This window comes from Lycorma delicatula, chromosome 1, assembly GCF_047948215.1.
Source record: "Lycorma delicatula isolate Av1 chromosome 1, ASM4794821v1, whole genome shotgun sequence".
NCBI classification, from domain to species: domain Eukaryota; kingdom Metazoa; phylum Arthropoda; class Insecta; order Hemiptera; family Fulgoridae; genus Lycorma; species Lycorma delicatula.
In genome coordinates this window covers 150,248,627-150,274,649 of record NC_134455.1, presented here as the reverse complement: position 1 = coordinate 150,274,649, position 26,023 = coordinate 150,248,627, and the positions used below count along the sequence as shown (strand labels likewise).

Sequence of the window (26,023 nt, the reverse complement as noted above, 5' to 3'; positions counted from 1 at the left end):
CTATGACGATGTCTGTACTGTGAGACCCTGACATCACATTGGAGAAGATTCCATTGTTGTAGTGTTGACCCTAGAAGTTCTGCCTTCTCCTTTGACAAATCAAGGTCTCAACAAATGAGATCACACAATTCCACTTGACTCAGTCTGTGCAGTTTATCATATTTTTCATCAAAATCACAATCATGGGATGTGAAAGATCTGTTGGGTTCTTTTTCTTCCACACAGTCTTCATTTTCTACTTCAAGCTCATAATTTTGGGGTGGAGTAGAAACTGGAAAACTATCTGAATGTGGAATAGGTTGAATAGCAGATGGAAAATTAGAGTATTGAACTGTTCATCTTTTCTTCATTGACAATCCTGCTTTTATACATAGTCAAGCAAAAATAACAGTTATCTGCATGGTTTGTAGGCTCCCACCAAACCATAGCAAAAGCCATAGATTGTATTTTATTTTTCAGCTATTCTCATAGTACAACTGAACAAGAGTTGCAACACATATGTGGCACCCATGACTTATCCTGGTCCCCAAACTTCCTACAAAAATAATGCTGAGAGACAGTCTTCACAAGAAGCATCAGACTGCATTTCTGTGACAAAAATGTTATTTCACCACAAATAGAACAAAAATTATTCACTGAATTTACACACTTTTGTGATATTTTGATTTAACAAATTTTTCACTTTAAAAGCACTCAAAAACCAAAACTTCTGCACTAACTACAATGCAAACAATATGAAACTCACAGTCACAGCAACAGTAATAACGTTTATAATCTGCAAACAACTAGAGAATGTTCTGCTTTGTTATTTAACAGGTGCGACAACTCCAAAAACAAAATTATCCCCAAACTAAAAATGCAGAGCAGATAAAAAATGACATGTCATTATATCTCCAAAGCAAGAACAAGTAATTATGAAATAAATAAACATCATAAAACATATAGCGATTGAAAATGGATATAATACTACTTTTTTTTGTTGTCTTTAGTCATTTGACTGGTTTGATGCAGCTCTCCAAGATTCCCTATCTAGTGCTAGTCGTTTCATTTCAGTATACCCTCTACATCCTACATCCCTAACAATTTGTTATACATATTCCAAACGTGGCCTGCCTACACAATTTTTTCCTTCTACCTGTCCTTCCAATATTAAAGCGACTATTCCAGGATGCCTTAGTATGTGGCCTATAAGTCTGTCTCTTCTTTTAACTATATTTTTCCAAATGCTTCTTTCTTCATCTATTTGCCGCAATACCTCTTCATTTGTCACTTTATCCACCCATCTGATTTTTAACATTCTCCTATAGCACCACATTTCAAAAGCTTCTAATCTTTTCTTCTCAGATTGTCCAAGTTTCACTTCCATATAAAGCGACACTCCAAACATACACTTTCAAAAATCTTTTCCTGACATTTAAATTAATCTTTGATGTAAACAAATTATATTTCTTACTGAAGGCTCATTTAGCTTGTGCTATTCGGCATTTTATATCGCTCCTGCTTCGTCCATCTTTAGTAATTCTACTTCCCAAATAACAAAATTCTTCTACCTCCATAATCTTTTCTCCTCCTATCTTCACATTCAGTGGTCCATCTTTGTTATTTCTACTACATTTCATTACTTTTGTTTTATTCTTGTTTATTTTCATGCGATAGTTCTTGCCTAGGACTTCATCTATGCCGTTCATTGTTACTTCTAAATCCTTTTTGCTCTCTGCTAGAATTACTATATCATCAGCAAATCGTAGCATCTTTATCTTTTCGCCTTGTACTGTTATTCCGAATCTAAATTGTTCTTTAACATCATTAACTGCTAGTTCCATGTAAAGATTAAAAAGTAACGGAGATAGGGAACATCCTTGTCGGACTCCCTTTCTTATTACGGCTTCTTTCTTATGTTCTTCAATTGTTACTGTTGCTGTTTGGTTCCTGTACATGTTAGCAATGGTTCTTCTATCTCTGTATTTGAACCCTAATTTTTTTAAAATGCTGAACATTTTATTCCAGTCTACGTTATCGAATGCCTTTTCTAGGTCTATAAACGCCAAGTATGTTGGTTTGTTTTTCTTTAATCTTCCTTCTACTATTAATCTGAGACCTAAAATTGCCTCCCATGTCCCTATACTTTTCCTGACACCAAATTGGTCTTCTCCTAACACTTCTTTCACTCTCCTCTCAATTCTTCTGTACAGAATTCTAGTTAAGATTTTTGATACATGACTAGTTAAACTAATTGTTCTGTATTCTTCACATTTATGTGCCCCTGCTTTCTTTGGTATCATGACTATAACACTTTTTTTGAAGTCTGACGGAAATTCCCCTTTTTCATAAATATTACACACCAGTTTGTATAATCTATCAATCGCTTCCTCACCTGTACTGCACAGTAATTCTACAGGTATTCCGTCTATTCCAGGAGCCTTTCTGCCATTCTGCCATCTTTTAATGCTCTCTTAAATTCAGATCTCAGTATTGTTTCTCTTATTTCATCCTCCTCAACTTCCTCTTCTTCCTCAATAACACCATTTTCTAATTCATTTCCTCCGTATAACTCTTCAATATATTCCACCCTTCTATCGACTTTACCTTTCGCATTATATATTGGTGTACCATCTTTGTTTAACACATTATTAATACTACTTTAATTATTAATATTTATAAAAAGCAACTATCAAAACTCAATAACAAAATAACTACCTTACAAACAAGTATTTACACACTAATAAAATCACTGAAACATTACTAAAACTTACAAAAAATATTTAAAAACCAGCATACAAACAAACCTAATAACTGTATAATAAAATATTTAAGAAACAAAAATAATAATAATAAAATAAACAAACTGTGTGGAATTTATAAAATTTTATCTAATGATTGTAATGGTATTTATATAGAAAAACAAACAGATCCTTTTAAATTAAATTTCTTGAACATTATAGAAATTAAAAAATAATGAATTAGTTTTATCTAATATGGCCAACCATTTAATAAACAATAAACATTCTATTTCTGATATTAACACAAATTTATAAATATTAGAAATTAATAAAGATGAACTAAAATTAAATATATTAGAAAAATATTACATATACAAATAACATTTTAATTTGATAAACCATCAGACAGTGTTTGAGGGGATACATTCATATAAAAACAGTTAATTCCTCTTTACAATTATAAAAAGCATATAAAAATTTATTGAGATAGCTTACAAATTCAGGTGAGTTCTCATTTCATAGAAAAACACATCAAGTTTGTCACCCAACATTCACTTTTGCTCGATATGGCTTCCATTTGTAATGCGACATACATCCCACCTGAAATTGATTTCATTCCACTCTATAGCTAGTAAATTGGGTGTTAACGCTACAGCTGCGGTGTTAATTCGAAGTCTTAGTTGAACAAGATCAGCAAGCAACTCCACAAGAAAACATCTAGCGAGGTCCAATCTCGGGAGTGAGGTGGCCATGCAATTCATGACCCCGATCCACCAACCTGCGAATTGAGTATCAAGAAAATATCGCACTTCTAGGTGGTAGTGAGGTGGTGGCCTGTCTTACTGATAGTAATGGCGTCCATCTTGGTCAACCATCGTCTAACTAAGGAATTTGAAAATTTTTAAACATGTCCAGATAAACGATACCATTTACAGTTGCCTCCTGGAAGAACAACAGGTCAACACTCTGTTTGCTTAAGGAACAAAAACATTGACCTTAGAGCTATCACAAATGCATTGTAAAGTTTCATGAGGGTTTTTGATTGAGGGTTTTTGATACCCCCTTATTCAGCAGTTATGGGAGTTCTTGCCACTGATGTGAAATGTTGACTCATCACTAAAAATTATTGTCTAAAAATGTATCTTTGTCTGCAATTCTACCCATCATTTCCACATAAAACTGCAGCAGAGCAACTTTATCATCATCTGCAATGTGTTGAACCATGGATAGTTTATATGACTTCAAACGCAATAATTTACATAATATGCACCAAACAATTGTTTGTGGAATGCCACTCTCACATGACGCATGTTCAAGTTGATTTCTTCAGACTACGTGCAAAGCGTTTTTTTGTTGTTCCACTGCAGCTTCAGGGACATGCGGGCTTCCTGGTGATTTTGAATGTTAAAGAGCCTGTCTCAACAACGGTTTGGTGCCAAGAGTAAATTGTATGCCTACTAGGAGGCTGCCTACCATACTCTTTACAAAGATTATGTTGAACTGCAGTTGCTGACTGCAAATTGTGAAACCGAAACACAGCAAGCACATTCCGCACCAGTAAATATATCCTTTTTTAATAACAGTGGTGGCTGAATTCAGTATTAATGAACTACATGAGTAAAAACTTGATGTGTTTTGCTATGAAATGAGACCTCAACCGAATCTGTAAGTTATCTAAATTTTTATATGCTTTTAAAGATGTGACGTCCTTTTTGAATCACCTGGTATATGCATCAATAATGTTATGCACATTCCATAATTATGCTAGTGAAGCAATGAAAAGTATAAAATCAGCAGCTCTATGTCTTGCTATGTTGAATACAGACAATGATGTGAGCATTTTTGCAAATATCACTGGATTTTTCAATAAGCATCAAGCCATACATGCATCTATTTCATATAAAGTTTGATGCATGATAAAAAAAAATTAATGAAAAATTGTTTTATTTGAAGTACATTTATTATTTACCTGAAGTACATTCATTTTTTCACATAGCTGTCTTTCCAAGAAATTTATTCTATTCAGTGCATTACTCAATCCTTGACGCTCTTCGGCCAACAACTCTTCTACCTTTGCCTTTTCCTGAAAAAAAAATAAAAATACAAATGAGATATCATTTAATCACTGAAATATAAACATCCTCAATAGCTCTTTTTAATCAAAAGTTTGGGACATTCTAGTTATTCACCAACATAAATATTTAAAAATCTAAGGAACTTGACTTTCATGGTTTGATTTTTTCAAAGGTTTAAAATTTTAACAAATAGTATTCCACAGTTTAATTTTTTTTTTTTAATTAATTTTCTATTCGTCTAACAATTATAAACCTCCAAAACTCACACAACTGACCACAGGATAACACAAATGCTAGACAATAAGAACAATGTTAAAAATCCAGCTGACCTTAAGCCTCACAGGTGTGCCAACCTCTCCTACTGAAATTACTGAATAATTGTTATTTTTAAAGTAGACCTTCAACCAGATTACCTCTTTTGAACTACGTAACTATGATTAAAAGAAATGTTCAAAAAACTGTTTCAAAATTAAAAGCATCTTTTAAAAAGACCAGACTTTGGCTTCGACTGTCATCATCAAGGAACAACATCTCATATTGATTTCCATCACATGTGAAGAAGATACTTTGTAGAAGTGCTTTCAAAAGACAAATAATATAATTGAAGTGGCTTCTTCTTGTCATGAGGGATCTTTAAACATGGTACCTAAATCCAAAATGTTTCATTTTTACAGTAAACGTGGATACAAAATGCATCCACATGTACAGCAGCCACATTTTATATGTGTTGCCTACAGCAGAAAGCAATTCAATTTATTTTCATATCATATTATTTTCATAACTACCATGGCTTTTTTTTACAGCTTTCATGGTGGTTTAGGGTTACTGTTTTACTTTTTTTTATAGATATACACATATCCGAAATAAATAAAGATGCCAATTTTTTTGTTATTGAGTGCCTAAGAGTCCCTGATCTCACTGAAGATCTTTTCACTAGTGTAGCTTTCTGTCTATGTGCACGCATGCAAATGCATGCGTGCACATAGACTGAAATGAAGAATTTTTATAACTTTTATGTTAACCGTACAGATTTTAATGCAATGTAAAATTTTTATGTGGAATTGTATATAAGTAATTTTCAACACTGATAATTTATAACAATAATAATTTGTCTCCTGTTGAGTTGGATTACATCTAACTCATTGTTTCACAATAGAAAAAAGTACACAAATTTTATTTTATCTGTCCTAGTTCTCCTTACAGCTGTGAAACATGTAAAGCATATGAAGTACAAGAGACTCTTCAAACTCTTCTACTTCAGAATTAACTTCTCTGAAAGTAATGTTGTTCACTAAACCAGTCCTTTGATGACAAAGTGAAAGTATCACTTACAGGGTTGAATATCACCAACTTGTTTATGTAGTTAGGCATGCAGTTATGCAACAGTACATTCAGTTCAGTAAAGAAGGCAGTATAAAAACCACTGCATACACTTTTTACTTAATATATCAAGCAGAGGATTATTGTTATTTTTGAAAATGTCTATGCCATTTTTGTGACTTGTACTTCATTTAAGGTCAACTTACTACCTTTAAGATTACAGCAATTAACAAGCATATAATAAAAAAAATAAAGCATCATAAAAACCTATGGAATATCAGTCAAATTGTATCAAATTAAATAAAGCTATGCAACAAGTTCTATATCAAACAGGATGGAAAATCATAGATATAGATTTAAGCATCATGAACCTTCTTCAAACTTTCAGCAAAATCATTTGTAACTCCAACATAATTGTAGAGAGCTTGAAACTGTTTCAAATACAAAATCTCTTAAAATATGATAATCAAAAACTGCACAGTGTTAAATTCTTACTTCAAATACAGTGCAAATATTCTACAACTTTTCTGGGACAATAAGGTACATCATACACATCAAGGAAACTTACAAGTTTCAACATCAAAATTCTTCAGTTCCCCGATCTACAAGTGCTGCCCCACGTTTTAGTTTGGTTGCTTACCATCATACTACAGGCAAATGTTACTAATACATATATAATTCATTCATAATAATGTCAATTTACTTGTCAAGTAACAATTTATTTCACTCAGTTCTTGAATCAATGTCCAATTTTACATCTCTTTAGTTATTACACTTAGTTTGTAATTATGATTACTTCAAGATCTGTTTTTTTCTAGTTTGTGGATGTATTAGAAATATTAGAGATATAAATTTGTATTTTTGATATCTTATTATGCTATATTTCTTTCTTAATCTTTTCTTCTGTCTTTAATCTGTTTAATTGCCACATTTCACTAAATATAAAATACTTAGTTCTCTAGAAAAGTAATTGAGGAAAATTAAAAGCGAAGTTAAATTAAATTAAAATTAAACTTTTTCTAGTAAAATTAAGGTAGATCAATTAAATCTAATCAAGCATGTACAAGCTCTAACATCATTATATTCTTACAGTACTGAAACTGGCAATTACTTTCAGGCTTAATGTGTGCAAGAAATGTTGTTTAATGCAATTGTAGTTTTTTTATAATTATTAGGCTTTCTTTCATTTTTATTTTTACATTATTATTGCAGTTTGGTTAAATGGTGTTAGATTTTAATTGATTTTCTATTTGACAGGATGTCACAAACAGTTAGGCTCACAGCTGAGTGATCTCCACATTCTCGTTTTATCTAATCAACATTATTTAGCTCATTTCTTATTTATTTATAGATATGAAGTTAATTTCTGAATTTTGAGAATGTATCAATTTATTTATGAATGTTTATGTATTAAGTTAAATTAAATTATCTTAACTATATTATTAATTCTAGTATTTTAATGTTTCTTGATGCTTGTTTGTGATTGGTAAACTACTTGAAAGTTGTTTAAAGTCAATGATTTAGAAATTTTAATTTATATTCTTCATTAATGCCAAAATAATTTTGTTCCTAGGAATTCTAGAAGTTATTTTTTGTGCTTATCTTGTTTGACTGTACACCACTTTGATTAGTCATTTAATCTACTTACAATTTGCAGATTTAATTCAGATAGATAAAAATGTTCTTAGATATTCACCTTTTCTTAGTTGTCATTATTAATGTGTTTCATTATAATTGTTTGTCATAATAATGTAATAGTTTATTTTGCTGTTACAAATTTTATATATTTGTTCATTGTAATTTATCATTTGTTACACATTATTGTAATTATCATTATTATTTATTTTTTTGGTAACTTTTGTAATCCCAATATTCATTTGTCAGTTTTAATTATGAGTTCAGACATCAAAGATAATTCACGGAACACTGTCTCAACAAGTAGGTTAAGATAATATTTATTGTGTTGACAAAAATATCTATCAACAATTCATGGTTGGTCCTACCATTCAATGAGATCCAAGTATTATATTGTTAACCTTTCATACTCATATTTACATAATTACTTTGGATATCAAGCAGAGGTATTGGAAATACTATTAGAAGATCAACGAGGCTTTCAAAATATGTTATGGCACAATGATCCACTGAATCAAGGAATATATACAAACCATAAACTGTTCCTGTCACTAGGTACTTTAGTTCTTATCAGAGAAGATTTCAGACTACCTCTAGAATGGGAGTTAGGTGATATTTTTGAGCTCCATCTTGGTGAAGATGGTAGAGCTTAGGTTACAACTGTAAAATCATCAAAAGGTCTAATAAAACGAGCATTATTAATATACTTGCTTACACTAGAAGTTTGTACCTTAATGGGAGCAATATGTTCGAACTTTCAGCATTGATTTGGTGGGGGATTTCATCCACTTCTTAAAGCAGATGAAAAAGGAGAGTGGGGAGAGATGAATGGCAAGCAGCAAAGAGAAAATACAGATATATACAGAAGCAAAAGTGATCTTAAACAAGCAATTAAATGCAATTTTTAATATTTGTATTCCTTGAGACTTATAGTAACACGTTTTATCAGTTGAAAAAACTAACATAACTAAACAAGTGAGGTTCTTTTTCACCTTGCTTTATTCTAAACATAAACATTTGTCAGTGTTTTCAAAAGTAACACCATAGAAACAAATAAAATTATGCACTACATTTGGCAAATAATAACCAGAATTACACCATCTTTTCTAGAAAAGTTTATTCCCATAAGTTTTGGCAATACCTGAATGTCTGAGAAACTTGAAATTTAGAAAGGGATTAAAAAGTTTTAAGAAATATGGTTATTTAATGACTAATTAACTAGCTTTCAAATCTAACAATCTTACAATATCATTAATTACAACTTTATTCCCAACATACCCAAAGTAGATATTATAAACATTTCACAGTCAATTAATTAATGACCAACAACACAGTATATCTGTAAGCTTGTCAATATATACTTAATAACTACATATTTCAGAGTATATTGGGTAATATGCATTAAGTCAATTTCTGTATGTTAATTCTTTGCTTTTATTATAACTTACAACAATAGATAAATGTACTTACACTCTGTGATATGAGTTGTTCCTGAAAAAGTGATTAGAAAGATGTTAGATGGAGGATTTAATTTAAATGATTAAAAATTTTTGAACAAACATTAGACAATCAAATAAAACTGCATACAACTGTATGCAGTTTACATGAACTGAGTGTTTACCTCTATTTTTAACAGTAGTTCTTTTTCTGCAAGTTCTACTTTTGCTTTAAGATCTTCTGCTTCAACTAGTGTTTTTCCAAGATCAGCATGCTGCTTTCCATAAGACTCTAATTCTAATAACAACCTTTTCTGAGAATCTTTAACTTCTAGTTTCCAGTTTTCATCAACTACATCACTATCCTACAACATCATTTCACACATATTTGAGACATTCTTAAATCTAAAACAAATGTTCCACAAATAATTAATTAGACATCACAAAAAAGTTACTAATATGGTAAGCAGTTTAATATTTTGTTGGTTACGAAGTCAATTTACAAAGTCAACACAATGATGAAATCAGAACAAAGAAGATAGAAAATATAAATAAAAAAAGTTATGATTAAAGATGAAATTAAAAAATATACTCAACACCCAACAGTACAATATATATTTTATTGCATGTGATGTATATTCAATATGCTAATAAATAAGTAAAAATCATATTCATTAACATATACAGTAATATAGTAAGATAGTCTTAATACTTAAAAAAAACAAAAAAAAAAACAGAAACTCATTAAATTCAGAGAACTGAACTTTTTTTTTATTATAAATTTATGAATACTTAGGTAATCAGTGGCGAGTCCAGAATTTTTAATGTAGTATAATGCAAAGCTTGCATGTTATTATAAAACTTCACTATGCACATGAACATACAAGATGTTATCACAAAGTTCTACTGGGACCTTCTCTACTCATAAAAATAATGGAAAAAGTTAAAATAATGTCCTAAAATGCTTCATTTGCAATTTACAGGTAGCAAAAGATTTCGCTCAGATTTTAGCTATCCCAGTGAAATGAGGTTATACTGAAATTTTCAGGATGTTAATTAAAGGACAGGATTAATCATTTCTTATGGTTTTTGACCTAAAAAAATCGAATAAAATAGGTCCCACAACAGTATCTGCAGTAGTTTTTGAGAAATCTGGAATGAAAACCAATAAATTTAGGTAAAACCCCTCTTCTTCTTTTATGCCTGACCATAGATTTTTAAATGGATAATAAACACAAATCTTTTAAACAAAATTTGTAGAGAATTTAATTCTAAAAAAAATGGTATAAGAAAGTTGAATGAAACAAAGAAAGGTTAGAAAATTTCAAATTTTATTTAGAAAACGTACTTTACTATCTTTGTCAGAAAAGTACTTATTTAATGTACACAAAAACCAAATTCTTTTTTGATGATGTGAAAAATTTGTAAAAACAAAATTTCATAAAAAATTTTTAAAAACTGGAAATTACACAATTGTAAAATAAAAATAAATAATTAAAAATTATTTACATAATAATTTTTTTTATTAATGAGAGAAATACAATAAATTATATGCATTATACAATAATGCTGCAGCTGCTGTAGTAAAATTGAAATATGTTTTCCAAATCACAGAATTCCAGATCCTAAAACTATTTGCGCAACTTTCCACAATCTTCTGGAAAAAGGTTTACTATCTAGTCTTCATACCAGATATTCTATCCAACATGACAATGTTATTGATGAAATTATTATTGACGCAGTTCAGTTATTATCAGGATGCAGTTCAGGCATCAGTACACAATGTTTTTCAAAGCAGAGCTTCGCATTCAATGGTTTAGAGAACCTTAAACAAAATAAGTTTTATCCTTATCATAAACAGCCAGTTCAACACCTACACCTGGGTCATGATCCGCTTCACTTGGAGTTCTGCGATTGATGGAATACAAATCAACATCTATACAAGTATTTCTGTTTACCAACACGGCAAATTTCATTTGAGATAGCAACAACTTAAGCAATGAGCATATATGGGCAGATCTAAATCCTCATGAAACAGAGGAAGGTAATTTTCAATACGTATTTAGTGTCAATGTACGGTGCAGGCTTTTTCACAATCAGCTGTTTGGACCGTTCATATTACCTGACCACTTAAATGCTGAAAACTACTTGCACTTTCTTAAAGATGAATTGCCACAACTGCTTGAAGATGTTCCTCTAGCAGTGAGACGCAAAGTATACTTTCAGCAAGATGGCATGCTGCCTCCCCACTTCTCTTGTGCCATTTCCATTTACTTAAATCATAATTTCCCTGAGAAATGAATTGGTCATGGAAGTCCATATTCCTGATATAACATCTTTGGATTTTGCGTCTGGGTTTAAGTAAAAAATATTGTGTACAAAACAAAAACATTCTTGTGAAGAATTGTCTGCATTATGGGTGCTGCTGAGCAACTTAAGGACAGTTCTGAAGAACTACAAAGAGCAACAAAAGCAGTACAGAAGCATGTCAAGAAATGTGTTGAAAATGGTGGGTTAATTTTTGAACATTTATTAATAAACATTTACTATTTAGTATAATCCACTTTGATCTGGTGTAGTGTTTCTAAATAAAATTAGAATTTAACTAAATTTCTTTGTTTTATTCAACTTACTTTACACCATTTTTTTGAGATTCTCTACAAGTTTTGTTTAAGTTTATTACCCATTTAACAATTATTGTAATGTCAAATATGAAAAAATAATTTTTTCCCTAATTTTCTGGTTTTCAACCCAGATTTATTAAAAATTACTACAAATATAGTTCTGGGACTTACTTTATTCTAGTCTTCGGGTCAAAAATCAAAAGAAATCACTAATTCTGACCCTTGATTAACATTTCTTAAATTTTCAGTATGACCTCATTTCACCAGGGTAACTGAACTCCAAGCAAAATCTTTCACTAGCCCTAACTTATAAACAAAGTTTATAATAGTTAGTAAGTTAGTTAGTAAGTTTATTTTAGGACAGGTTTTTGAACTTCTTCCATTATTTTCACAGGTAGAATAAGTTATGAAAGTCCCACTTCGTGTTACACCTGTATTTACTAATATAATAATTTTAAAAGAATCAGATTCTTCAGGCACCAGGGGTACAGCTACATATTAATCTGATCAAAATGAAGCCTATTTAATCACATTCAATGTTTCTTTTTCAGTCTTTCCAGATAAAATTATTATAAAACTGACAACTTGCATATTATATATATATAATTTGATAATATATTGAAATATTTATATAATAGTCTGTAATCATTTGTAATTTTTATTGGTGCAATATTCTTGATTATTTTTTAACAATTAAGTAACTAAAATATCCTAGTAGTAGCTAAAGGCCTAATCTGGATTAGACTGTCAGTGAATAGATTTATAAATCTATTTTGTTTATCTGTTTATGAATAGATTACTCATGATATAAAAAATCAGCAATAATAACTACCACTTGTACCACTTACTCATATGACAGTCTTATACTTACTAAGTATTTATTGATTATCTCCTGAAGTTCAAGGGTTTTTCTCTTTAATCCTTCTTTTTCATTCTGAAGTTGTTCAAATGCATGAAGCAGTAACTCAATTTTATATGATGTTTCTGAGTCTTCACTGCAGTTACCAGAGTTTTTACTAAAAGTTCTTTCAACAGACATTCGCTCAATCACTCCTCTTTCTTGAGATAAATTTTTATGCAATTCTACCAGTTCCTTTTCTAATTCTTCTACTATTGTTATTACACCATTACTACAATCCTTCTGCAGTTTTTCACCAAAGTGTTGAAGGAGTTGCTCATTTTGTGCTCTAACAATAGTAAGTTTCTTATCTAATAATCTTTTTTCAAGACCAAGGTTAAGTTGTTCTTGTCTCAAAGAGAACAGCTCTTCCTCAGCAGCTTTAAGATCTTGAACGACTAAATTAAATTTCATAGTTAACTCTTGTCTAATTTCTAACAATTTGTCGACTTCATCTTCAAGACTGGTTACAGTTTCTTGTTTTAATGACATCTCTTCTTTAAGTATCAAAACTTCTTCAGCTTTCTTATTCAATTCTAAAATTAAGTTTTCAACAGATTGATTATTCTTAGGTTTATTCTCTATATTTTGTGCCAGAAGCTTGGACAAAGTTTCACCATACTTTTTTTCCATATTTAAATTTTCTTCTTTTAAATTTGCGACATCGCTACGTAAAATATGTCTATCTTCTTCCAGTTTTTCATTTCTAAGTTTTAATTGCTCATTAACTTGCTCTAATTCTCTGATAAGTTTTTTCTTTGATTCTAACTCGGCTATTCTCTCTTTTAAAGACTCAAAATTTTTGTCAAAAATAACCATTTCGCCTCTCATTGCTTCAGAGCAACATTCCATTTCTTTCATTTGCAATCTTATAATTTGCAAATCCTTTTTCAATTTTGCATTTTCAACCTCTAGTTCATGACAGTTATTCATCCACTTCGTTAACAACTGATTTGTTTTAAATTTAGGTTCCAGAATTATTTTTCTCTTAGGTGTGAAATCATCTCTTTCATTTTCATCAGAATCATCAACAGCATCATAAAAATTAGGAGTTGAAGTAGCAGCATTTACAAAAAGCTTTTGGACAATCTGAGAATTCATGTAGCTATCTTTGGACGCTATATTTAAGTTAACATTTTCTTCTGATAGACTATCCAAATCCACCTTCTTACTGGAATCTTCTGTCATAGATTCCAGTTTTGCAATTAAAAGAATTTGATTAGACTCCAGCTGCATTTTTTCATTGTACAAGCTATCTTTCTTTGCCTGCAATGTGCTTATTTCTTCCATCTTTAGTGCAGCAAATTCTTTAAGTTCACTGAATTCTGCTTCTAGCTTGTTATAGTGATCTGCCAGCTCATTATTAACCTTAATTAGTTCTTCAATATCTTGAGTTTTTGAATCATTTTCAAGTTTACTGTCTTCCAATTCCTTTTCCAGCTCATTAAACAAGGCTTGTTCAATATGTCTTCTCTGGAGATCATTGCTTTTATTACAATGTGACTGAATACTAACATTGCATTTGGGTTTCTTCAAGTTATCTAATTCTTCTTTTAAGAGGACATTTTCAGTATTTAAGTGATCTAACCTGTTAAATAACACCTTCATTTCATCAGGAATTTCTCCTTGCCCATCACTTGTTTCGCAAGCAGTCTGAACCCTATTACTATTATTAATATCTCTTGTTGAGCTGCTGCTTTCAGTGAAATTATGGCACGATAACTCATTCTGAAAAAAATAAACCTGTACGTCCTTTCTAAGTAAGTCTTTAATTTGTTCTTTTGATTCTTTCACACCAGTTACATGATTACTTAACTGTTTTACCAAATTTTCTTCCAAAGATGACGCATTATTTAATTCTTCTTTTAATTTCTCAATTTGATTTTTATAGAGAGTTATGTCATCTTCATAGCCCTTACGTAACTCAGCCAGACGAGTTTCATAGTCCGAGATCGAATTCATGGCATCATTTAATTTTTTATTTAATGATTCCACTTCATCCTTACTATTTTTCATTTTTTTTAGTTTATCACACACTTTTTCAACACTGTCACATTCAGCCAACTCTTGAACCGATTCTAATTGCTGCTGATTGCGCATAAGCTGTTCAACCCACTGGTTTATTTCTTGTTCATGGCTGGTTTTCAATTCAGTAAGAGTGGACATGAGATGACCTATTTCATTTTGTAAAGCAGTAACAACATTTTCATGTCTCACCTCAGCCTTTGCAATATCTTTTTGGAAAGCTGCATTACAGTCACGTAGTTTTATTTCATAGTCTTCAATTATACTACGATATTTTTTCAAATCAGCATCAATTATAACTTTATTAGATTCATTCTCTTTCAGTTTTTCTTTAAGCAAATTATTTTCTTTAATGCTAGCTTCCAACTCATTTTGATACTCTTTTAATTTAGCTATCACATTCCTTGACTTTTCTTCTGACTCCTTCAATTTACCATTTATACTTTTAATCTCTTCTTTAGCGAAGTCTAACTCTGTATTAAGCTCATCTATATGTTCTTTATATTTTGATTCTAGAGATGCTATTTCCTTACTCGCCAACTCATCTTTTTTCTTAAGACTTTCAGCACAGTTTTTATATAAAATACACTGTGTTTCAAACTCTGAACGATATCCTTCCATTTGCTCTGAGCATTTCTTCTCAATATTTTTTACTTCTTCAGCCATTATACTATCCAACTCCTTTACCTTCTGCTGATAATCATTTATTTCATTCCTACATTTTTCTAAATCAATTTTGTACTTTTCTATCTGCCTTGTGTATTCAATTTTGTTTCTCTCTTTTTCTGCAGCAAGCTCTTCCATTAATGATTCTACACATTCTTTATAAGAAATAATCTGAGCTTCATGAGCCAATCGGCATGCTTCTAACTCTGTTTCCAATTCCCGTTCTGATTGTGAATGTTCCTTAACACGATTTGATAAAGCTTCTATTTGCTTTTGGTAGCAAGCAATTTCTGTTTCATGAGTCACTGAATACTGCTTTATTTTATCAATATGAGATGAACTTACTCTATCTAATTCTTCATCAAAAGCCCTGTAAAATAACAAAACAAAATTTTATATTGTTTTTCAAGTTTTAAATAAATATATTTAAAATTTAAGCAATTGTTTCTATTAAATTTTTCATTTTGAACAGTAGAAATTATATAGTAAAAAATTTTTGTATTTATATAAAAGGAAGATATCTTGTACCAACAAAATTAATTGTTAGATTAACTAGATTATATTACGTTACACCAATAAATTATGAAACAAAATGTGGGCTAGAAAGGCCAAGTTTTAAAAAAAGATATTACTTAAATTATAAGGTACACTCACAAATAAAAAACAACTGAACTTGAAACAACAAACAGCAAATACTTTTTTAATTCAAAATGAATGTAATAACCACCATAAATATTAAAAACTTAATCTAATCCTTATAATGAAAATAGATCAGCTACTTTCACAAAGATCAACAAAAATCTAACAAGAGTGATACTTGATAATCAATGTACGACGTTCATTTATCACATTCTTTTTTTTTTTGTAAAATTAGGTGAGTTAGGTTTAAATTCAAGAGTAATAAAATGATCTTGGTTTTTTAATTTGTTTTGTCTAAAATCTGCTTGTGGTTAAAATATTTCTTAATTTGATAAATATTACATATTAAACAAATGTAATACATTCTTCACATACTTAAGAGGCTTCCTGATCTTTTACTAAAAGCACCATTAATAGGACAACTGGGTATTCTACTGAAGAAGGAACCAATAATTAGTTCTGACAAGCTTTTAGGAAAAAGAATTCCATTAGTTTGAAAGTGGGTTGTTTATACCAGTTTTAATGTTGTAATTAGTTTTTCTGTTTAAAAAACACAGCTAGATTTCTTGACAATGCCCATGACTGTTGTTACCTAACAATGAAAACTTAAAAATATTTTTTTTTAACAAAGATTAATAACTCATAAAAATTAAATAATATAAATATTGCTTACCTATAACTAAATTTCACGTAACTCAATTACAGACAGACAAAAGAACATTGTTTTTCTTTTGAAAGGAGTGTACACAAGTGTACGTAAGTATGTGCATATATTTGTATGTATGTATGTCTATGTCTGTGTGTGTGTGTGTGTGTTTGCATGTTATTACTGGTGGTAAGGAATGCAGATGAAAGAGTTGTAATTAACATACTTTTTTGAATGAGTCATCTGTGAAAGTCTGCTTCTTAAAGCAACAAGTTCCTCTTTTGCTTGTTTAAGCTCATTGTCCTTATTTCGTACTTCATGTCTTAATTCCTCAGTAGTCCTCATTAGTTCTTTTATCTACACATAAAAAGAGTAACCCATATTAAATATTATATAACTTTCGTAAAATTTTTTTCATTATTAAAACTATAAAAGTTGAAAATACAAAGCATATCCAAAAGTAAGTAATGCTTTTTTAATAGACAACATATAACTTTCAACAAAATAATTTTATCATTATATGAAACAGTATACCTTACACTGCTTTTCTGCATAATTTCCAGCATTATTAAGGTACTTTTCATATCTTGTAAACAGTCTTTTCTTTCATTCCTTCCTCAAAGAATAGCATTAGTGAAAATGACCACTAGGTTTAACATTTTTCACATCAGCATCGGCATCATCATCATCATAGAGCTGACCAACAAGTGATCACTTCAAATGGAGAAGCAAGTGGTAGTCACATAGCGCCAAGTCATAACTATAAAGGAGGTGCTTCAACTGCTCCCAACCAAACTGTTTAACCACACTTTTGAGTTTCAACAGCAACATTCAGATGAACATTATCATGAAGCAACAAAACCCCCCATTACTGACAATCCCTCTCCCCTTGTCTTGCATTGCACAGGATAGTTTTTTGAGATAATCACAATAAAGTGAGGCATTTACAGTCTAACCTCTCAGAAAGAGGTTGACCAACAAAACCACTTTCTCTTCCCAGTCAGTGCACATGGTTTTTCATATTGAAATTGTGTTTTTTGAAATTCTGTGTTTTTTAGAGATGTTGCTTATCACCATTCCATAGAATGTTGTTTGGATTCCATGATGATGTGAGAAACCTTGATAGCATAACCAGTCACTATTTGACTCAAAAATTGTTATATTTATTTTCATATCAGGTAAGAAAAGACTGACCAGAGTCTAACTGCTTGATTTTGTGAACCCTTTATTAATATTTTCAGCAACCAAAAGTATAGTTTATGATAGCCTAGATGTTGTTACTATTTTATGCAGAACTGTTCATGAATTTTCAGAAAACTCAATATAAAAAAAAAACACATAATCAATAAATTGTAAACCATTGATTTTCTGTAATTTTTTCATCCACTCATATAACCAAATCATTATTCATGACAGAAGACCGCCAACTCCTTTGCTCGTTATGAACATTATTGCATCCCTCACTGTACTACTCTAACCATTCCATCACTCATAGCTTTTTCAGCATGAAGCTCACTAATTTGTCGATGAATATCTGCTGGGATGTGACTTCCCAGCTCTTCTTCCCAATTTTTTCATTTAAAAATCGGATAACTGTCCTAATCTCACAACTGACAGGATTCTATATTCATCTGAACATTTTAAATGATGTTTAATCAATTGTAAACAAATGCCACTGTACTTGTAATGGCAGCTACTGAAAGAATGAATGAGAGAATGTGGCACACATCTCAGAGTTATCACAGAGCTGTGGTAGTAGTAGAAGGAAATAGTACTTTCTTTCCAGATAAGCCTCATAGCATAAAATGTCTTTATTTACATTTCATATTCATAAGTAAAAAAAAATAATTCTATATATAACAGAATAAAGTCTTCAATACTGCAGAATTTATAATTTCTATGGTTTCAAATTTCACTAATAAATGATAAAACAACTCTGACACATTATCAGGAAAGAGAATAATATGGTTGAAAAGAAAGTGGCTAACATTAAAAGCAAGAATCTAACTTTAAAGTTTCTGAAGAACAATTAGTATGAATGTAATTTCTAATATACACATACACACATACTGAAGGCAAATAGTACTTTAAAAAAACTTAAATTAGAGATCATGGGTATTAAAAATAATAAACAATCTTTGCAATAAGTAGAACACAGTACTAAGAAGTAACTAATGAATTTTTTTTTATTATATAGCTTTTAATAATAAAAGCAAAAACAAATTAAAAACAGGGGATACCTTGATAGCATGTTTTTTGGATTTACCAGATATATACAAACATTTTGTAAAAAGAGATCAGATACAATTTTACGAGTTTTGAGATAATTATGTAACTAAAGTGAAATATCTGAAAGTGATACAAATAACAGAAATAAAATGGATACATTTAAAATATATTTATTTATATGTATATAAATTTAAACAGGTATCTCAGAAAGAAATGGAAATAATCTCACAATATGTTCTAGTAAGATTAAAGAAAAATTTTTAAACATAATTTTGGATCCCTTTTGTTTCAAGTTACAGTAGGGAAAAAATGTTGCCTGTTTTTTTTTTTTTTTATTGAGACCATAAATTAATTACAATGAAATTCTTAGAACACAAATAAATTTTACATTTTTTAACCTGAAAAATAAAATAAAAAAATAATAATGGTATATATATCCAGTAGTTTTTGAGATTGTAAATTTAAAAAAACTGGAATTAAGAGAGACTATTTTTGGGTTTGGTATAAAGTTTTTTGCTAAATTGATAACTAACAAATAAAAACTAAAATTCATAACTCTTGACAATTCAATTTTAAAAAAAATTAGTTCCCACTGTGTGTTTGAGACCATACAGAGAATTCAGATTTTACAACAAAAAAAATTATATTAAAATCAAATTTTGGTAAAATTTATAAAGAACATTAAAGACCTGCCTTAAAATTGATAATATATTAAAAAAAAGTTTCTTTTCTAATTAGTTATTTTTCTTTTTAGTTTAATCAATAAATATACATACAAAAATAATCAATTTATATAATTATTAATATGTTGCCATGTGTATCTTACCTCAGTATTTGAACACTATAATTATTAAAAACAAAAATAAAATTCATGCAAATACATTATGCAACCTATTACAACATTTCAGAATAAGTTATGAACTCATAGGTACAACGTAAAAATACTATTTAATATGAATTAGTTAACTTTTTTTTACCATCAAATAAATAAACACTAAATTCTTGGATATTTTCTTTCTAGGAGTAAACATTGATATATTATTAAAAGTGTCATCAACCACTAACCATGCTTTTGAGAGATTAGTTACAAACATTACTACATTACTGATCATAATATTCATTAGTTAGATATTCCATTTATTCAGGAATTCAGGAATCCCTCTGAATATAGTGTGTTGCAAATTATTCAGTATGTTTTTTGAGTACCTCATTACTTCTTGCTTTTGGGTTTTATTTAATGTAAAATCTATATTTTAAAAAAGTTGTTAATATGTTTTATTTCTTTTTGTTAATATGTTTTGTTTTTAAACAAATTTAATTTAATAAGTTTAAAAACAATCTAAAAAAGCACAATTTAGAAACAAGTAATTATAAACCTTTACTTGCAAGTGGTGTTATTCATTATTACTTTTATCTAAATTTTTACGGAATTTATAGCGTTTAATCAATATACAAAGACGGGGAACTTACAGTCATTATTAAAAAAAGTAAATCTACATACTAGTACACTTATCTGTAATAAAGCATTTAAAAAAATAATACAGAGTTTAATATTTTCACAATTTTTGCACCTAGGAAAATATCATATTAATATTGATGTAAACAGTTTTCTGCCTGTTTTTTATAGTTGTTTTCCTTTATTTTGATAACTGTGCTTATGTATAATAAATGTATAAAAAATTTCAGAACATAAGCCGGGCAAGAAATTTTTGGGTTCACAATTTTTTTCAGAATACACAGAAACTACCACTCCACCACAAAGGTAGTAATAGCAAAATTAACAGTAGTAAAAGTTGTAAAAGCAATGGTGACATATTTTCATAAGATAATCAAGTACAACATATAGACATAACAAATAATAAATTCTTTGCCTTCAAGCAACAACCTTCCTATTTGTTCACCCATAAAAATACAAATAAAAACGTAAAAAGCAAACAAACCTCTAATGATGTTTTAATGTTTTGTTTACCAAAATCTTCTGATTTCTTCTGTAACTGCTCTTGTATATGATTTAATGTCTTGGTTTTTTGAACAATTTCTAAATTAAGTTGTTCAATGGTTTCAGCATGTTCTTTTACCTCACTTTCCAATACAACTACCTGCCACAAGAAAAAAAATATATATGTAAATATTTTTTTATAATGTTATATATAAATATGTATGTTTTCAGATGTTAGCATATATCGGCAAAGAATCAAATTTGTCATAAAACAAACATTTTTTTGGAATTTTATAATTTTTTTACATTACAGCAGCAGATTTTTTCTACTTGACAATAAAAATATATAATTACAACATATGTATTTACTGCTTTAATACAATTGATTTTAATTTTCTTTTCCTGATATTTTAATAAGTTATGTTAATAAATCAGACCAAATTGAGCTAACTCAGCTAAAAATTAAAATTACAAACCAAATGAAATAAATAAAATTAAATGATTTTATTCATAACTGAATGAAGTATTTTCTTAATTAAATGAAAAAAATTGAATTAGTAATTATTTAATTAAGAATCTATATGTTATATATATATTTTTTTTTTATCAAATTCCCTTTAAATTTTAAATAAATCTAAATTTATTATTTTTGAAACACTTTTTTCATAAACTATCAGAGATTCTTTTAAAAATTCCTAATAAATTCAATGTCATAGTATATAAGGATTTTAATGTTATACTTTTTAGACAATTCTAATCTTGTGACGAATGAACTATTAACTCTGAATAAGCAGGTGGTAAACACAGACAACAGTTGTAAGCAGGATATTTGGATCTCCACAACTAAAATTACACGGACTTCGGCCACCTGTACAGATAATATTTTTACAAATTAAGCTAATAATAATTTTCTATTCTTTTGTATAGATTATTATCTTTCAGACCACAATTGACAATAGCATCATTTATTGATGAAAACGTGCAACAAGAAAATGGTTACTTTTATCTACAAAAAGATGATCAATAAAGATTCCGTTTGAAACTTCATAACCTTGTTGTCAGAAACAAATTGGGACAGTAATAACAAAATTAGCTTTGATGAAAAATTTAACAATTTTTAAATGTGTTTCAAAATGTTTTCTTATTACCTTGTCCTTTACAAAAATAAATAAATAAACAGTTTAAACATAAAAAGAAAAATGCAATTCATATTAAATGAATTGTAAAATCTGGCTCTATACTAAGAAATCTCTGAGAAATGCCTAAAAATAATTTGTCTCAAGTTGCAAAAGCATTTGAAAAAATACAAATGGATTTACGCTAAAGTTATTCATACTTTTAAATGATTATATTATAATACCTAATTCAAATAATAAATCTAAAACTGTGTAGGCAGTTATCGAAAGTAAAATCAATGTGATTTGAAAATAAAACAAGTCAAATAACTTCACAAAAAAAAGAAATCAACTTCTATTATCTCCTATTCAGATAGTAGAAGGGTTTAATAATTTCTTCTCTACAACAATAACATTGATCTATTTAAAACAAAGCCATTCACCTTCAACAGTTCTGTTGATGAATCAGTACTTTTATTTCCTGTTAATATCCAGGAATTGAATCTTTTATTTTAAATATAAAGATTAAATATTCTGTGGATATTGATGATGCTCCTGCTAGTATTTTAAAAGAAGTTGTAGATGCTATTATTATCCCTCTTACAAATTTAATTAATGTATCTTTCAACAGTGAAGTAGTTTCCAGCTGTCTAAGACTTTTTTTATTATTCGCCCCCTTAAGAAAGATTAGACACTAAATTATAGGCCAATTTTTATATTTTCCAAATTTTCTAAGTATTTGAAAAAATTATAAAAAATTAATTTTTAACATTTCTTGAAAAGTATGTCTATTATGACAGACTTTCAGCTTGGTTGAGAAAAATTGTCTATGAACACAACCATTTTCCAGTGTTTAGAAAATATTTTATGTAGATAACAAAAAGGCTCCACTTTTAATTTTCTCCAATCCCAGTAAATGATTTGATTTACATCCACATTTTTTACTGATGAAAACACTTAGTTACCATAAAAGAGGAACTGTTTACAATTGGTTAATCATACATACTTCACCAACCACAAACAAGTAGTTGAAATTTCATCTTTACATTAAGAATATATGTATATGATTTGCATCCTTACTTCAAGATGTAGAATGCAAAGGTCTTCAGCGAAATGCTCTCATTAAGTTCCCATGTTTTTTATAATTTTTTTATTAATGACATGCCTCAAACTCTTGAACCACTCATTGTAGACCTCTTCACGGATGACATAACTGTATCTTTATCTGAAGATAATTATTTAAAAGGAATTGAAAATTCTAATATAGGAGTTCAAAAAATTAGTCATTAGATGGATTGTAACCATACAACTTAAAATATGGATAAAATTAATGCTTTATGCTTCTCAGATAGTTATAACGTAGCTGATCACAGGAAGAATATAATTAAAAGATTTCCTTTACAGAAACAATATTATTCTGTTGATGAATTTTTACAAAATAATAATTAAAATAAAATAAAGAAAACCCTGATTTTTCTGGGTACACTCAATGTGTACACAAACATGTCCTCACAATAATTTTCAATAGTTCCATCTGAATTCTGAATTATTTTGTAAAATTTATTTGTTAATGAATTTACCTTAATATTATTTCATGTGTTTATATTTTAATAATTAAAATGGACTTAAATCAAATCTATTTATTTTATCTTAAAATATGTTTTTACATTTATAATCTTATAATGACATGACCTATATAATGAATTATTATGTACTAATCAGAATAAAAGATTTATTTATTAATGTTCTACCATAAGTCCTCAACCTATGTTTACTAATAGCAAAAACTATGTCCACATCCACTATAAGTAGTGAACATATAAACAAATATTTTGTTTCTCTTTTTCATCCATGCTGAAATATTCAATTTTGAGGTTGTTAAAACCACCAATATAAAAAAAAAATAATTAATTTACTTATGTTTTTCGACATCATCATAAGAGAATAATTATTAAAAACTAACAAAATAAAAGTTTTTAATAAACTCATTACACAGCATATTTCAATAATAAAAGCTCCTACTCATAGCTAGTAGAATGATGAAATTAAAATAAAATTGACTACGCATGTTATTCTAACAGTTTTACCACCATAAATAAACCAACACTCTTAATAATTAATCCCATTGTTAGCGGTTCCCAAACTTTCCCAAGTCACAGCACCCTTTCTGAGTCATGGCACCCTTTTCCAATTAAAATTTTTCCACGGCACTCTACCCTAAGTAAAAGTATGACTACTCCTAAGTAAGAGAAGAAAATAAATAAAACTCGTACATCTTCATTATTTTTATACATTACATTAAATTAATAATTATAAATGTCTTGGTTCAATTAATTATGACGCTTTTACAGTATTTCACGGCACCCCTGTGAAGAGGCTGTGGCTCCTGGGGGCGCTGCAGCGCGCAGTTTGGGAATCACTGCCATAGTCCATAGATCTATGGATACATTAATAAATGTATCATTTTTATAGTTATTCTAATTTATAGTTTTTGTTATTAATTTCTAACATTATTATTTATATCAATTAAGGTTTAGCTACATTCGATAATTTGTAGCTACTATTTTTAATTGCAAATATATGTACATTAAACCTACTTTAAATTATCTGTTTGTTTTTCATTAATAAATATGGTTACACTGGTCATGGTTAATTCTATAGAAATTATATTTACCAAAATTATTTGTAATGTTTGTTTTATTAAACTTATTTTTATTTAAATATTTTTTATGTGGTTATTAAGTTTAAAGGTTAAAAATGTATTATTTTTACTAATTTAAAAATTTTTTTAATTATTTAAGTTACAGTATTAAGATATCTACATAAAATTTGCATTTTAATCAGAGTTACAGGCAAATTATTGTCTTCATGTAAGTTGTTAAGATATCATAAAACATAGATAAGAACTGTTTAATAGGGGGTTAGATCTAAGGTAGCATTATTGGGGTAATATGTGTATGACTCTCTGTTCAGTGTCTCCAAATGAAAACCGATGATGATTTAACAATCACTGTCTGGTCACAATATGATTTCCATTTCTATTATGAGGATAAACAAGATTTTAGAAAATAGGTTTTATTTTTTCTTATTGTAAATTGTATGAGTTTGTCACATACTCCACATTGACACATATTCCATACTGCACTGAATTCCATATTGAAATATTTTTTCTAGCTAATGTGATACAAAAATAACTGTTTGCAAAATAATATTCAACAAAAAATTATCATGTTTATTAAAAAAAAAACATATTTTACAAAAAAAATCTATTTTAATTGTTAAAAACATATAAATTCTTTTATCATACATCATAAATTTTAATTTTTTTATACTTTATGAAATACTGCATCAAAGTAAACTACAGTTACAAAACTGTTTATTGTGAAAAAATCATTTTTATATAACTGAGGCAGAGTTAACAAATTTTGTTAGATCTACAATTACCAAAACAACTTCAATGTTATCATCATAATAAAAACAAATTCCACATTTAAAATACATATCATTTAAATTTTTTACTGAAAGTGATGGAACTTCGAAACTGCACATAGTAAAGAACAGTTATAAAAATCATATTTTTCCTTATTTACCTTATTTGATAATCTTTCACTTAAAGAGTTTGGCCCTGATTGTTTTCTAACTCTTAATTCATCTTGTAACAAGCTGACTTCAGTTTCTTTCTGTTTAAGTTTAATAAGTAACTGATTCTCAGTCTGGAAAAAATATTTTACAAAGTCAACATAAACTAATTAAAGCAACAATTTTAGCCAAAATATATTAGAATCAACAACAGCTATCTAGAAAGCAAGAAATGATAGAAGGAATGACATCTAATTCATACCAATCTTTATCATCCACATCTATACTTTCCAGTAAAATAAGGAACTTACTGTTAACATGTTAACTATAGATCATAATGTATTGTAATGAGGCAGAGTGACTATATGATGTAAGAAAGGTATAGAGTACCTTACTACTGGCTGTAGAAAATACTCCCTATTTAGTTAAGACCATATATAATAACACACCTCTAACTACAATGAGCGACATCTTTAC

The 26,023-nt window shown here is 28.9% G+C and overlaps 1 protein-coding gene across 6 annotated transcripts in view; it reads right to left on the bottom strand.

Annotated features, from left to right (window-relative positions):
* LOC142324100 (uncharacterized) overlaps positions 1 to 26,023 on the bottom strand; it is a 363,200-nt gene that overhangs the window by 287,940 nt on the left and 49,237 nt on the right. For 5 of the 6 annotated variants that reach the window (XM_075364751.1, XM_075364759.1, XM_075364778.1 and 2 more), the window contains exons 5-10: positions 25,558 to 25,680; positions 20,854 to 21,012; positions 16,911 to 17,041; positions 12,682 to 15,769; positions 9,372 to 9,551; positions 4,690 to 4,803 (exon numbers count right to left, since the gene is read on the bottom strand). In XM_075364751.1, the coding sequence (XP_075220866.1) occupies positions 4,690 to 4,803; positions 9,372 to 9,551; positions 12,682 to 15,769; positions 16,911 to 17,041; positions 20,854 to 21,012; positions 25,558 to 25,680 (3,795 nt within the window). The remainder of the gene's footprint in view (positions 1 to 4,689; positions 4,804 to 9,371; positions 9,552 to 12,681; positions 15,770 to 16,910; positions 17,042 to 20,853; positions 21,013 to 25,557; positions 25,681 to 26,023) is intronic. The other variant, XM_075364794.1, reaches the window with a different exon arrangement.